Consider the following 15,766-nt stretch of genomic DNA (forward strand, 5'->3'; position numbering starts at 1 on the left):
AAGAATAGAAAAGCGGAAAAAATTGATATTTGTGAAAAACAACGACTTTTTTGTAAATAGTTGCTTATAGTATTATTCTTTTTTTTTTCTGTGATATGCAATATTTGATTTGTTTATACCTCATGGCGGATTTGTGTTTATTTTGTGTTTGTATTGTTGTTTATTCTGTCGTGTTGTTGTTAATAAAAAAAAATAAAATAAAAGAACAAAAAAAATTTGATTTCACGTCGTCAGAATACATTATATCGCCCAGTCAGTAGATGGCGCTGCAGTAAATGTCGGAAGGAAGGAACGACGGCAATCTCTAGTCACGCATGCGCAAAAGAACAGTGTGGTAACAGTTGTCGTTACCCGTATGACTGTCCTTTTAATAACATCTACAGGTACTTAATAACATTTGTTAACCGTTTGCTAAGATGTTGAAACGCTGTTGGGAACTTACATGGATATGTTAAGTCACGTTTTGAACGTACTCGATGTGAAATTGAACTGAGTAGTATTATTGTTTTGCCGAGTTGAATAATGGCGACCACCAGTAGTTCGCTCTATTTTATTGTCATTCTTTGTATTAGAGCTAATAGCTGATGATCTATTGAACATTCCAGTCAGGAAATGTGTAATATTTAATCTAGTAGTATGGTTTTCTAGGGGGGGGGGGTTACATGCGGAGAGAGACTTGCACAGAATAAGGGGATGTTATTGTGCACTTAATTTTGCCTAGTATTTTTGTATGACCTGAATTTTATGTATTCTGCCAGTATGTTATTTTGGTAGTGGATTGAACTGTTTTTTTTTTTTTTTTTTTTTTAATACTGTTGCGTCAGTTACAGGGTTTCCCCTAGGATTTTTTAAAACTGTGGTGGTGGGCTTTAATCTGAGTCGGATAGCTTCACCATGTCATGCCACGCAAAATTGCGTCATAGCAATTTCATAGCATTTTGTAACATTTTTTCCTAAGAAGAACCATATTAAATATCTATTTGAAATATTCAATTAGCCAGGCTAATGTCGTAGCTCTACGGTACATGTACGTAAAATGCGTGGCTGATTACAGCTACTTTACCCTACGTAATAATCCGACTTTTTTCCCCTCGTAGCAATAGAACAATTTACATCTAGTAGTCCTTCTTTTACCTTTTATTTGGCCCTAATACGTACTACATTACCACAACAATAATAGTCCTTCTGTTAATGGACCAATGGCGTAGTTTGCAAAGAGACGTTAGGGACATAACACGAGCAATTTTCCAGGATGCTCAAATTGTCCACACCAACTTTTAAGTAAACCTATTTGCATTATATAATGAGTTCAGTTATAGAGGTCATTTAGATTGGCTTCACATATTTCGTAAGAATTGACCCTACCATTATTAAGTGACTTACTTTCATTATGTTCAGAACTTGCTGCGATTTTTTTGGGGTTTGGGATATTATATTACGATATAATTTTTTTTTTTTTTTTAATTTAAAAGAAATTTTCACTAGATTACTTGAATAGCTGTTTGGAAAGACTTTGGATGACTCACAATGACCAGTGTACAGTGATCCCTCGTTTTTCGCGGTTAATGGGGACCAGAACCCGTGCGATAAGTGAAAAACCGCGAAGTTGTGCACTCCGCCCCCCCCCCAATTTTTTTGTGTGTGTGCTCAATGTATTTATTCAGATTTAGCATTGGAAAGATATACATATAAGGCATGTTTTTTTCTCACTTTTTCCCCAAAGTATGATTAATATATATATATATATTTATATATATATATATATATATATATATTAGGGCTGTCAAACGATTAAAATTTTTAATCGAGTTAATTACAGCTTAAAAATTAATTAATCATAATTAATCGCAGTTAATCACACTTCAAACCGTCTATAAAATATGCCATATTTTTCTGTAAATTATATATAATGTAAAATAAATTGTTGGAATGGAAAGATAAGACACAAGATGGATATATACATTCAACATACGGTACATAAGGACTGTTGTGGGCATTTCACTCTACTGTCATTTAAATCTGTCTATGCTGTCCTCACTCCGAAGCGTCTACTTTTTCCAAAGCTAGACAACTAGTGAACGACGCCTTAATAATTCTTCTTCCTTTTTCATCTGATTTATTAATAAAATGGCCTCAAACCATTGTCCTCTTTAGACCGTCGTAAAACTACAAAATAAAAGTACACAAGCATTGCATTAGCAACAACGTTAGCTTAGCACGCTATACAGGTTGACTAAACATAAACAAAAAGCGTCTCATACAAAAAATATAACATTTTGCTTACTAACATAATATGTACATTCTTTACAACAACCATACTTACGGACTAATCTTGTCCAAGGATCATATAAGCACAACATTATCAGCCTGAGACGTCGTGCAGCCATAATGAACCGGTAAGAAAACAATAAACCATGTCGCAAAGCGACCACAAGAGTTCGCTGTTGGACAGCATAAAAAGCCTTGCTGTAAAACTTACCAAAAGGCAGAATACTTTCTGAGCGGGACATGTGCGTTAATTGCGTCAAATATTTTAACGTGATTAATTTAAAAAATTAATTACCGCGCGATAACGCGATCATTTTGACAGCCCTAATATATGTATATATATATATATATATATACATATATATATACATATATATATATATATTAATAAATGGTTTTAAGCACTTCAAATGTAATAATTATGATCAGTTTTAAACATAACTGTCCAACCAAATCATTTTTGAACAAGAATAAAGTACTGTAGTAGAAAAATGCTTGGCTTTATTAAATACTTCTGTTTATCTACCTTAGCTGCGACTCTTGGTGGACATGTAGATATTACAAACTCCTCATGATCACTTCTGGCATTTATTTATATGTCTCAAACGTCTCTACACACACACCCAACCCACACACACACACACACATACACACACACACATTCATTTCAAAGCGGCTTCCTTGCAGAAACTGTTTAACAAGTTAAACGATGATTGACAGCTGCTGCGCTGTGATGTCCGCTTCTTTGGCAAGATCACAGATACCAGCATCGTTAACTTTAATAAGCAAGTGCTGCGGTGACTGTGAGGTTCAAAGAGCGTGTGAGGCTATGCGCAGAGCAGAAAGCAGGGCGTATGTGGATTGAAAAAAATAAAAACTATCGCACGTCCTTGCGATGGGACTATCGCGCACAAACGATATATCGTTCAGGCTTAGTTCAGACTGACACAATTTTTTCCTCAAACGGATGTTTGATGACTAGATAAATCCCCTTGTTTTCAGTGTAAATCTACCAGAAATAAGTGAAATTATCTGCCAGGGCTTCAAATAAATTTTACTCAGATTTCTTGAAATAATAATATTTTCAGTTCAGCAAAAAGTGAGTATATTTAATCTTTTTTTTTTTTTTTTTGTCAGAAATGTTCTTAATTCAAGAGTTGATATTGTTCAAAACATTATTTGAAAGCATTTTTTCCATTGATTTTGATGAAAAATTACCAAAAAATGGATGTATGGCCTTAATAAGAACAGATTTTTAGCTAAAGTAAATTGAGTACTCTGACCCATTAATTTGTTAACTAGTTTTGAACACTCAAAACAAGATGGAGAAAATTATTCAACTAGATTCTTAAAAAAAATTACCAGATTAAGATGTTATAAATTTGCAGTGTGAAAGTTAGTACAACTACAAGTCAATACAGATTTATTTTTGCGTCGATCATTTAACCTAGCAAGCCCTGACCCCCGTTCACCCAATCTGTTTGGTTTTATTAATGTCCCGTCCCCAGCAAAAAGTGTACATGCAGGTTATGCTGTTATATCGTCCATACCAATAATGACCCCAAACCTATGCCCGTAATGGACCTGTTTTAATGAGTAGGAGAAAATTATAATTGCCGTGTAGAGTGTTTTATTAGTTTCGGTGAGAAGGTGAATGCCATTTTTTGAGTGCCCCATGTTCATGAAACTTGAAAAAAAGCGCATTTATCAAAGTTTCGTCTGCCGTGATTGCATATATCCGTCCGTTCTTTCCAAGACAGCCGTCCACTGCTCACTTTCGCCTAAAACTCAAATCCAAAATACTGTAATGCCCCGGATGGGGTGAAGAAGGAGAGGAGTCGGAATTGCCTTAACCACTTTATTGTGGCAACAATAATAAAGAAAAACAATAACAAAATAATAGCGGGCTGCCGCGACATTCGACCGCTATCTCTCGCTAGCTCGTCGTTCTCCTTCTCGCTTTCTTCTACGTGACAGCTCGTCTCTTAAGGGGGCCGTGCATAATTACGGACATTGCAATACACAATGAATAGGTTGCCGCCGAACCCTTCGCTGGCTAGTTTGAAACAGACTTAAAAAAATAAAAATAAATAAAAAACATTTCTTTTGCCAGGCTTTTATTTTGGTGTGGCGGTGTGCCACAATGTTTTGATTGTAGGGGAAACCTTGAGTTATCAAAATGCTGCCTTCAGAGACAAACTAATGTGTCTGCTCCTCAACATTCACAGATACCGTCACAGATCCACTGCGTGCACTGGCTGTGTTTTTTGCTGAGAGCCTTATTTAATGTCTGAGGAGCGGACAAGGAAAGAATGAGCGGGGAACGTGACATTTGCACTCTTCAACCGGCCACGGAGAGAGACACGAACGCACCTGTTCAAAACCTCGCTACTTCAACGCCAGCCAGAGCCATCACCAAAAGTGCATGCGATGCCCTTCGCAACCAGACCAATCTGTCGTCCGGTGTGGGTGAGCAGATAGTGAAATTTACTGATGCTCTTTTTGATCTAAAATGTCATACAGATAATTTCAAAAGGTTTAATTTCAAAATTTCTACAGGTTACTAGAACGCTTTGGTGAGTCGAAAGGTTTTCCGTACCGTAGTTTACTAAACACACCACATTTAGACAGATGTTGACGAGCAAAGTTGACCTTACCGTAGCTGAGTTTAAAAAAAAGGCCTTAGAGAAAAAAATGGCACTGAACTTCGGTTTCTTAATAAAAAGGGAATTGTGTTACTTTCTAACATACAGTATTAGGTTTCATGTGAAAAACAAAGAGATATGGCGGAAAAGACAGACAAGACTGAAAAAGCAGTTTCTGCTCTTGCACTCCTCTAAAAGAAACTGCTGTATTTTAAAGCCAAAACAACTCTTGTGTTTGATAGAGCAATACAGTGGTACCTCTACATACGAAGTTAATTCGTTCCAAGACCTTGTTTGTAAGTCGAAATGGTCGTATGTCGAGCAGGATTTTCCCATAGGAATACATTAAAATTCCATTAATTCGTTCCACACCCAAAAACCTACACTAAATCCATAATAAATACTGCTGGTACAATTATTATAAATGGCAATTAAACATAGCAAAATAAATAAGTTATTAATAAAAATCAGAATAATATAATAATGATAATAATAATATTAATAATAATAATAATAAAAATGATTCCGTTAATAATGTAACAAATTGGATTCTAATGTGGCGGACACTTTTTGCTGTACCTGAATGCACCGCGGGGCTGACGTCACAGTGAGATAGGTCAGTGCGGTAGAGATAATACTTTCGTTTTCTTGAGAGCACAGTCAACTGCAGAGGGCAATGGGCGTTTTGTGTTGAATAAGTTCTTAAATAAATTATAAAAACGTGACGAAGCTGGCGATTTCTTTGGCGATGTTACCACAATAATAATTGTCACCTTAACTTATAAAGACTGGCGAACGGTGGTCGGTAGAGGACCGTGGAGCTGTATTGTTGAGCCAGCTCACGGATGCGCACCCCACGCTCATATTTTTCTATAATTTGCATCTTCATTTCAAAGGTAAGTATCACTTTTTTCCTTGTTTCACCAACTGTACCAACTTTTTGGAAACCTGTGTTGATTTCTCACACAAGAAAATCCGCCGTGAATTCGTTTGCGTTGCTGTTGTGTCGTCGTATTTCGAGCATGTCGTCGGATGTTGAAACAAATGGCGCGTCAAATTTTGCGTCGGATGTCGAAAAGATCGTGTGCTGAAGCGATCGTATGTCAAGGTACCACTATGCTGCCATAGCAGATTCATGGCGCATTAAGCCCCCAAACTATTTTTAATTTGTCCGTTTTATCCTGAAAACCCCCTATGCAGACGTTGCACAACCGCTTTTGTTTCAACCCAGCCATACAACGAAGGTAATTAATTATATTTATTATTAAAAATGTCTATCATTTTTAGCTATGAATCATTAATTGATGTATAATAATTCGTTAAAAAAAAAAGACTTTAATAAATTATACACTCACATATTTTAAACCTTTAAACAAATGACGTCACAATGTAAAAAATGGCGTCTGTAAAAAAGTCAGATATTTACCTCATAACTATCGCTTAATTGCATTTTTTTTTTTTTGTTAGTCGCATTTTCTCCGATATGTTAGATGATAATCGATCCAAACAAAGAAAATTAAAAAAAAAAAAAAAAAACATTTAAAAGGGTAAATACATGAAAAAGAAAATCTCGACCACTCCTTGATGTCTGCGATTTCTGCATCGCGACCCTTGTTATATTACCATGTTTCACCCATAAAATCCCCCTAAAAATCCAGCTGTGGCCATTCACAGCTGTGTCTTGACACTCAGTGATACATGTTACATGGAGTTTTTGGATCGAAACAAGGTAAGTACGCGATAATATGTCGTTAAAGTCAAGGCGTCTTTAAAGTGCATACGAGAGGAGAAAAAAAGTCTTAAATAGCATTATTATGTGAATTAGAATCAAATTTTGAGACGATTCGACTATATACAACAATTTAACAAAGCGCAGATGACGAAAAATTAGTCTTTTAATCTGCCGGTTAGCCACGCCTACCATTATAGGGCTCTAGCGTCCCCAACAGGCGGATGATGTCAGCGGAGTAACGATTTCATCTGATTTAGTATGCAGCCCATTGAGGGTGAATTATTCAGAACGAGGAAAATGCGACAAAGAGAGTCGCAAAATGTCATTGTTTCAGTCTCTCCAATATTTTTTGTGGATATTCTTTTTATCCAAGTGTTTTTCCCCAATAGCTAAATAAATGGCATGGTCATGACCAGTGTTGTTAATAACGGCGTTACAATATAACGGCGTTATTTTTTTCAGTAATGAGTAATCTAATTAATTACTTTTCTCATCTTGGCAACGCCGTTACCGTTACTGAGGCGGGAAAGGCGTGCGTTACTATGCGTTACTAAGTTGGTTAAATAAAAAAAAGTCTGAGAGAAACGGACTCACGGGGTCGAGAGCAGAGCAGGAGTGGGGAAGACGCCGTTGCAACCGCGATGCTAGATGGCTCCAATAATACCTGACTGCAGCCATAGCCGACAAACTACGCCCACATGACACGGTAGATATCATATTATAGAACTAGATGCAGATGACAGACACTGCTGCATTGCCAACATGTTTTAAGGACTACATGCGTTTGTAAACAGCCGCCATCTTAAAGCAGTAGACCTCTCAGGAAGGCCCTGATGTAGAGATCCTTCCTAGCGAACCTAAGTAATTTTTTTTAAATCTAAAATGCTCCTAAATCGGCAAAATCTTAACTTAAATCTATCTTTAAATGATGAAACAGTTTTAAAACTTACACATGTTTAAAGTAGACAGAAGGGAACTAATGCAATAACGGGAGAAATTTTAACAACTTTAACGATTGATTCACAACTTTAAATGACTTCCACACATAGCAAAGGTTACTAGCAATCCCGCAATACCCTTGTGTCTAGTTAAGTGGAGGGTAAAGAATTGGGCTTGGGCCAATTGTCCCTCAAACCCTTTAAGCTTCACATTGTGTGACCTGTTTTGTTTTTTTGTTTGTTTTTTTTTGAGAAAAAAAAAATATCACTAGTTACTTTGCCAAGTAACTAATTACTCTTACATTCAGGTAACTGAGTTACTAAAGCAATTACTTTTTGGGAGAAGTAATTTGTAACTGTAATTAATTACTTTTTTAAAGTAAAATTAAAAACACTGCATGGCACTAAATGCGTTAGTAGACAGCCGCCATCTTAAAACAGTAGACTTTTTAGGACGGCTCTGTTGTAGAGAACCTTCCTAGCGAACCTAAGTAACTTTTTATCTAAAATACTTCTAAATCGGCAAAATCTTGACTTGAATCTATCTTTAAATGATGAAACAGTTTTAAAACTTTCATATGTCGAAAGTAGAGAGAAGGGAACAAATGCAATAACGGGAGCAATTTTAACAACTTTCAACAGTTGATTCAGGGTAAAGGGTAAATTAGGGTAAAGAATTGGGCTCGGGCCAATTGTACCAAAAACCTTCTCAAAAAACTTCACATAGTGTGGCCAATGTTTTTTTTTTTTTTTTTTTTTGAGGGGAAAAAAAAAAAAGTAATTATGACCAATTACTTTGCCAAGTAACTAATTACTCTTACATTCAGGTAATTGAGTTACTAACGCAATTACTTTTTGGGAGAAGTAATTTGTAACTATAATTAATTACTTTTTTTCAGTAAGATTAACAACACTGGTCATGACAAATAAGTCTTGTGCTAAATGGAATATGAAAGAATAAAAATACATTCAATCCATGGCAAAATTACTCCATAATGGTCAAAACTGTCGACTTCACCTTTACTGTCGCACCTCCCGAACGATATTTCATGCCAACTAAATCGGGCTTAAGTCATTTCCCTTCCCCGGCTTCGGAGAATGTAAACAAACCAAGAGGCGTGACAGCTAGCCCACATGCTAACCCGAAACGAGTGATGTTTCAAAGTCTTCAAAGCGGAAAATCACACATAACTAGACTGGATCATTTCACATGATGACTGGGTTGTCGATTGTCTTCGCCGATCGCCAACCCGCCCGGCGGAGAGCAATTTACAGCTCGTTCCCCTGCTACTACGGACAGGAGAGCTCGCCGAGGAAGCAATGACCGCCGAACAAACCGGCCGACATCAGGGGAGCGTGTAGCTGCCAAATGGTCAACACGAATATGGCAAAATAGTGCTTTACTACACGGTGAAGACGTAAACAGCGAGAGTCATACGAGAGCGGCTGCAGTTGTTGTGCAGCTAACATGTGCAGCTAATGTGTATGAGAAGAGCTTTTTACATGCCCATCCATGATCAAACGTAAGTAGTCCTTTATTTAAAGAAAGTTTGTAGTATTTACTTTGCAATCGCTGTATTCGCGGCTACTTTTAACACAAAGTTGCAATTTCTGATTGGTTGGAAAATTTGACAGAACACCGGGCACATAAAGAGGGCAATAAGCCGAGTATTGTGCTCTCCCGGCGGAGGGATGTGCGACAAGCTGCCGGTCGTCGGCCGAGGGGACAAGGAGCATGTCAGCCACAAAATGCAAGCCACCTACATATTAAAATGATCCCAGTATTTGACATAATACAAAACACAATGTTTACTCACTTCCTCGTAAGTCCCATGGCCCCACAGTAGTAGGGCTTTTTTTGGCCAATATCCACCGGTGAATGGGAACCTTTTGAAACCCCAAAAAGGCGCACATGCCTCTCCCTCGTACAGCAAGATTTTTCTGCAGCCGTTTGGCTGGCGTGATGCGAAAAATAAACGTATTAATCCGCAAAATCAGATGAATCCTGAGTCCTTCTTTTACAACAGTACGGCTATATAGTGAAGAGGACTCCTTCCCCAGTACACGTCACAGCGCCCTCTTCCTAAATGCAAGACCGAAGCCTGAAGTCTGTCATTTCCGTAGCGCGGGATTAAAAAAACTAAATAAATATATCGATCGCTTCTTCAGTCATCCAAGTGGTCCATTTCATTCAGGAGCATAAAATACCGCGTGGATTATGAAATAAACATGCGTTTTTGTGTCACAGGCACTTTAATTCTGCTCTTTCATACTCTCACCTCCAGATAGGGTTTCACTGTTTTAATTTTTTATTTATTTATTTTTAAAATAAAAATGCCCTCCTGTTTAAAAAATTTCTTCCCCCAAAAAATTAAGATTTTTAAGCTTTCCAGTTACGTATCACACATGCATATCGGACAATTTTGAAGGTTGGCCAAATTGGGGGTCTCAGAGCAGAACTTCAACTCACCTGAATGTTTTCCGCCATATACATTTTTTTGTAATAACCATCAAGTCATAGGTGACAGGAAATATTTATATTCACACATCTGCATGTTAGTTGTAGGATGTCACAGTACCAGAAATTTAGTAGTTGATGCCGGTACCATTTCGATAATACGGTAAAAATAAATAAATGTACTAAAATCTAATGTACTTCAATGTACCCTCCTTTATTAGAAGTAAACAACAATACTGTGTGCTTAAGCAGAACAAACCGCATGTAAAGTGGGGCAAATACAGTAAGTATTTAGTCAACCACCAATTGTGCAAGTTCTCCTACTTGCAAGTTCTCCTACTTGCAAGAGATTAGAGAGGCCTGTAATGGTCAACATGGGTAAACCTCAACTATGAGAGACAGAATGTGGAAAAAACCCCAGAAAATCAGCAAGATAACAAGATAGCAAGAACGGTGAGCAAAAATCCCAGAACCACACGGGGGGACCTAGTGAATGACCTTCAGAGAGCTGGGACCACAGTAACAAAGGCTACTATCAGTAACACAATGCGCCACCAGGGACTCAAATCCTGCGCTGCCCCTGCTGAAGAAAGGACACGTCCAGGCCCGTCTGCGGTTCGCTAGAGAGCATTTGGATGATCCAGAAGAGGACTGGGAGAATGTGTTATGGTCAGATGAAAGCAAAATAGAACTTTTTGGTAGAAACACAGGTTCTCGTGCTTGGAGGAGAAAGAATACTGAATTGCATCCGAAGAACACCATATCCACTGTGAAGCATGGGGGTGGAAACATCATGCTTTGGAGCTGTTTTTCTGCATAGGGACCAGGATGACTGATCTGTGTCAAGGAAATAATCAATGGGGCCATGTATCGAGAGATTTTGAGTGAAAATCTCCTTCCATCAGCAAGGGCATTGAAGATGAGACGTGGCTGGGTCTTTCAGCATGACAATGATCCCAAACACACTGCCAGGGCAACAAAGGAGTGGCTTCGTAAGAAGGTCCTGGAGTGGCCTAGCCAGTCTCCAGATCTCAACGCAATAGTAAATCTGTGGAGGGAGTTGAAAGTCCGTGTTGCCCAACGACAGCCCCAAAACATCACTGCTCTAGAGGAGATCCGCATGGAGGAATGGGCCAAAATACCAGCAACAGTGTGTGAAAAGCTTGTGAAGAGTAACAGAAAACGTTTGGCTTCCGTTATTGCCAACAAAGGGTACATAACAAAATATTGAGATGAACTTCTGGTATTGACCAAATACTTATTTTTCACCATGATTTGCGAATAAATTCTTTAAAAATCAAACAATGTGATTTTCTGTTTTTTTGGTTGAGGTTTATCCATGTTGACAATTACAGGCCTTTCTAATCTTTTCAAGTAGGAGAACTTGCACAATTAGTGGTTGACTAAATGCCCACTGTATCCCCTACAATTTATGCAATATTAATAAAAGCAAAATTAATGACATTAAAATGAATAAAAACAAATACACTCCAGTCACAGCCCAAGTAGCACCCTAAAGTAGTTTTTTTTTTCATAGTATTAAACTTACTGCATGCCATTGACAACGAGAGAAGTCCAATTAATTTAAAGTGGGAGAACTGGCAGTGAATGCTCATATTTCGGTGCCATTGACGGCACTAAACGTCTATTCCATTTTGATTGGGACAGGCACCCCTTCCAGTCGAAATAGATTGGACGATGCGGCCAATGAGTTAAAAAAGTGGCGTCTAAGTGCTTAACCCTTTAACACCGAACGTGTCGGCAGCGACACATTTACACATATCGTCTTTGAAGCTTCGTCACGCTGTAATTACGTCACCCACGTGCGGCTGGTTGGTCTCGTTTGAAAGTGCGGAAGTTGATGTCCACACCAGTTTTTATTTGAAGTCAGACGGGAGATAATGTCATTTGAGTTTTATAGTTTTATTGCACTCATAAATATGCACTAAAATGCTACATGTACCATGTATCCATCTCCATATTTCCATCATTTCTTGTCCTTTTTCAAAACCGAAAGCAGCACAAAAGACTACATATCCCAAGAGCCGTTGTGATGTCAAAAAAGACGAACCGAATGTGATCATTTTTAATACATTTCCGAGCGAGGCGCCAACTATTGAAAGGGAGGCATGCGAAGCAAGCAACGGCCGGTTGGTTTGAGCGAGCGACTTTGAAACGTGCAGAATGAATCTAAAACTACATTTAGCGCAAGCTAATGCATTATTTCATTAACTCAAGGAAGAAGATGAGCTGCATTTGTCGGTGTTTTCTTGGGATGAGACGGCGTCTAGGCGAGCAGAAGTGACAGCAGCGCGCAAAGCCGCAAACGGCGAAAGAGTAGGCTGTGTGACGCAGCTTTGTGACCTGTTCAAGAAGCTTTATTGAGTGCGCAAAAAAAACAAAAAAAAAAACTTTATTGTGTCGCATGCCTGAAAATTTTGAATTGAACTGAACTACTTGTCGATATTTCTTAAAATACTTTTTTCCAAAGTTATATTTTTTCTTGACTATAATCTTTTCAATTTTTATGTAGATGTGTGTTCGAGAAGCTTGATTGCATGTAGGTATATACTTTTGATAAGGTGATGGGTACAACACCTAACTTCACAAAGAGATATCCTCCAAACCCTTTTTTGTGTTAGATGATATATGGCGGAAAACACTCAGGTGACTGGAAGTTCCGCTCTGAGACCCCCAATTTGGCCAAATTTCAAAATTGTCCAATATGCATGTGTGATACATCATTGGAAAGCTTAAAATCTCAATTTTCTGGTGGAACAAAAATTTTGGACAGGAGGGCATTTAAAAAAATACATACAAAATTGAATAGCAAAACCCTAACTGGAGGCGAGAACACGCGAGAGCAGAATTAAAGACGCCACGATTTTAACGAGATATTATCGCGTACGTACCATGTTTTGATCCAAAAACTCGATGTAGCATGAATCACCGAGTGTCAAGACACACCTGTGAATGGCCACAGCCGGATTTTTTTATTTATTTTATGGGTTAAACATGGTGATATATCAAGGGCCGTGATGCAGAAATCGCAGACAACAAGGAGTGGTTGAGATGTTCTTTTTCATATAAATAGCCTTTTAAACGTTATTTTTCAATTTTTTTTGTTTGGATCGATTATTTATCATCTAACATATCGGGGAAAATGCGACAGTAACAAAAAAAAATGCAATTAAGCAATAGTTATAAGTAATATCCGTGACTTTTTTACAGACGCCAAATTTTTCATTGTGATGTAATTTGTTTAAAAGTTTAAAATATGTGAGTGAATATTTTTTTTTGGTCATTTTCTTTTTAAACTAAATATTAGACATAAATTAATGATTCTAAGCTAAAAATGACAGACATTTTGAATAAAAAATATAATTACTTACCTTCTTTTTAGTGCTAGGTTGAAACAAAAGCGGTTGCGCGACGTCTGTAAACGGAGGTTTTCAATGTAAAACGGACAATTTAAAAATAGTTCGGTGGCTTAGTTTTCCATGAATCTGCTATGGCAACATATAGAAATATTGTTCTATCAAACACAACAGTGGTTTTGGCCTAAAATACAGCAGTTTCTTTTAAAGAGGAGTGCAAGAGCAGAAACTGCTTTTTCAGTCTTGTCTGTGTTTTCTGCCATATATAATTTTCTCTCACTATTTTGCACAGAATATAACCTGTTTTGACCATAGTATGTGTAAAGGCCAAAAACGCCTATGACCATACCTGCTGTTTGTGTTGAATTGTCAAACATAAAACTATCCAATCTTATTTTTTTCTATTGAATGTGTATCCTAACAAGTTGAATAAATATTATCAAGCTTCAAAACGTTTGGTCGAGCATGTTCGATTGTCAATGGCACATCAACATTACAAATTTTGAAAAAATATTTCGGCAATGTTTTGTCTTTTTGGGTCCAAAATGTGGATTATAATTGGTCATTGAAGAAAACAACAGTTTAGACATGAAGTTCAAGGTGTCCTGAAAAAACGGACCCAACTTGGCCATTGTAAACAATTTTTTCTTTGAAATATAAAGGCAACATCAAATGCATGCAAATTCGGCCAAAATAGGCTTAGGTGTTAAAGGGTTAAAAAAAATCTTGCATGAAAGATTGACTTCACACCAAGTCTTAAGCGTTTGTCCTCTTGTTTCTTGCAGACATCAGGGAGGCTAAGTGGCAGCCGTCCTATCACATCAAAAAGGAGGAGGAAGAGTTCTTATGTATTAAAAAAGAAGACCAGGAGAAGTTCACCCCGGTTTGGCACCCTCACATAGAGGATCCGCCACAACTCTGTCCCATTAGGAAGCAGGAGGAAAAGCTGCTTTATATCAAAGAGGAACAGGAGGACGTCAACAGCTTGACCAATGTTCCCTTGAAGAGTGAAAATGAAGGTCCAATTAAGCTGAGCGGAGCGGAGCCTCCGAGCAGCATCAGCATCTTAACAGAAGATGACAAAGACCAACGTGGAGAAACTCCAGCAGGTGATGACAGCGCCCATGCAATGTCACACTCTTCTGACTATGATGATGATGAAGTGTCTGATGGTCAGAGGACCATTCACGGTGACCCACACTGGAAATGCACTCAGTGTGGTAAGACCTATCGTTATAGGTATGAATTGAAAATACATATATTAAGACACACTGGTGAGAAACCTTTCTGCTGTTCAGATTGTGGTAAGAGATTCACTCAAAAAGGAAATTTAAATCGTCACAAAAGTATACACAGTATTCAGAAACCTTTCTGCTGTTCACATTGTGGTAAGACATTTTCTTGTAAAGGATATTTCAATCATCACACAAGTATACACACTGGTGAGAAACGTGAAAAGCCTTTCTCCTGCTCGATTTGCGAACGAAGATTCTCTCAAAAGGGAAACTTAAAACGTCACGTTAGTGTACACACTGGTGAGAAACGTGAAAAGCCTTTCTCCTGCTCGATTTGCGGTCAAAGATTTTTTGAAAAGGCAACCTTAAAATATCACACAAGAGCGCACACTGGTGAGAAACCGTATTCCTGCTCAGCTTGTGGTCAAAAATTTGCTCGGAATAGCCACTTAAAATGTCACATAATGATACACACTGGTGAGAAACCGTTCTCCTGCACAATTTGTTGTCAGAGTTTCATCAAAAGGGTATCCTTGCAGCGTCACATGAGAACGCACACCGGCGAGAAACCTTTCTCCTGCTCAATTTGCGGGCGGAAATTCTTGGAAAGGCAACAGTTACATCGCCACGGAAGAACACACACTGGGGAGAAACCTTTCTCCTGCTCAGTTTGCGGTCAAAGATTCCCTGGGCGGGATGCAGCAACTAAGCACAAGTGTGTTGGTGCGAAAAGCCATGACCGATAAAGGCTTTGCCTGTGATCCAAGTTTGCGTCATCGCTTTGTGGATGCAGGACAATTGTGTTATGGGGTCATTAGAGTATCTGGGTATCATTCGTTCGATCTATATCTATTTTAGAATCCAAAATCTGAAAACGGATTACGACTTGTTATTTTATTTCTCGTTTTCAAATCAAAAAATGGAAAACAAATAACGGCCTGTGTTTGCCGTTTCGATTTTGTTTAAGAAATTAACAAAAGAATCTGAGGGTATGGAATTATCATGGTATTTTGTTCAATTCATTTTTGGTATTAATGATTTTTTATGTGTAGTGACCTGGTCTGTCAGTCTCTACCAGGCAATTCCATTGATGGGTCAATCGAGCAGCACGAT

At 38.0% G+C, this 15,766-nt stretch overlaps 1 protein-coding gene across 1 annotated transcript in view; it reads left to right on the top strand.

Annotated features, from left to right (window-relative positions):
* The first annotated feature begins 316 nt into the window (after positions 1-316).
* LOC130929186 (zinc finger protein 771-like) overlaps positions 317-15,766 on the top strand; it is a 33,029-nt gene continuing 17,579 nt past the window's right edge. The window contains exons 1-3 of the mRNA XM_057856189.1: positions 317-383; positions 4,497-4,737; positions 14,204-14,527. Of these exons, the coding sequence (XP_057712172.1) occupies positions 4,581-4,737; positions 14,204-14,527 (481 nt within the window). The 5' untranslated portion in view covers positions 317-383; positions 4,497-4,580. The remainder of the gene's footprint in view (positions 384-4,496; positions 4,738-14,203; positions 14,528-15,766) is intronic.

The sequence above is a fragment of the Corythoichthys intestinalis genome, chromosome 13 (genome assembly GCF_030265065.1).
Source record: "Corythoichthys intestinalis isolate RoL2023-P3 chromosome 13, ASM3026506v1, whole genome shotgun sequence".
NCBI lineage: Eukaryota > Metazoa > Chordata > Actinopteri > Syngnathiformes > Syngnathidae > Corythoichthys > Corythoichthys intestinalis.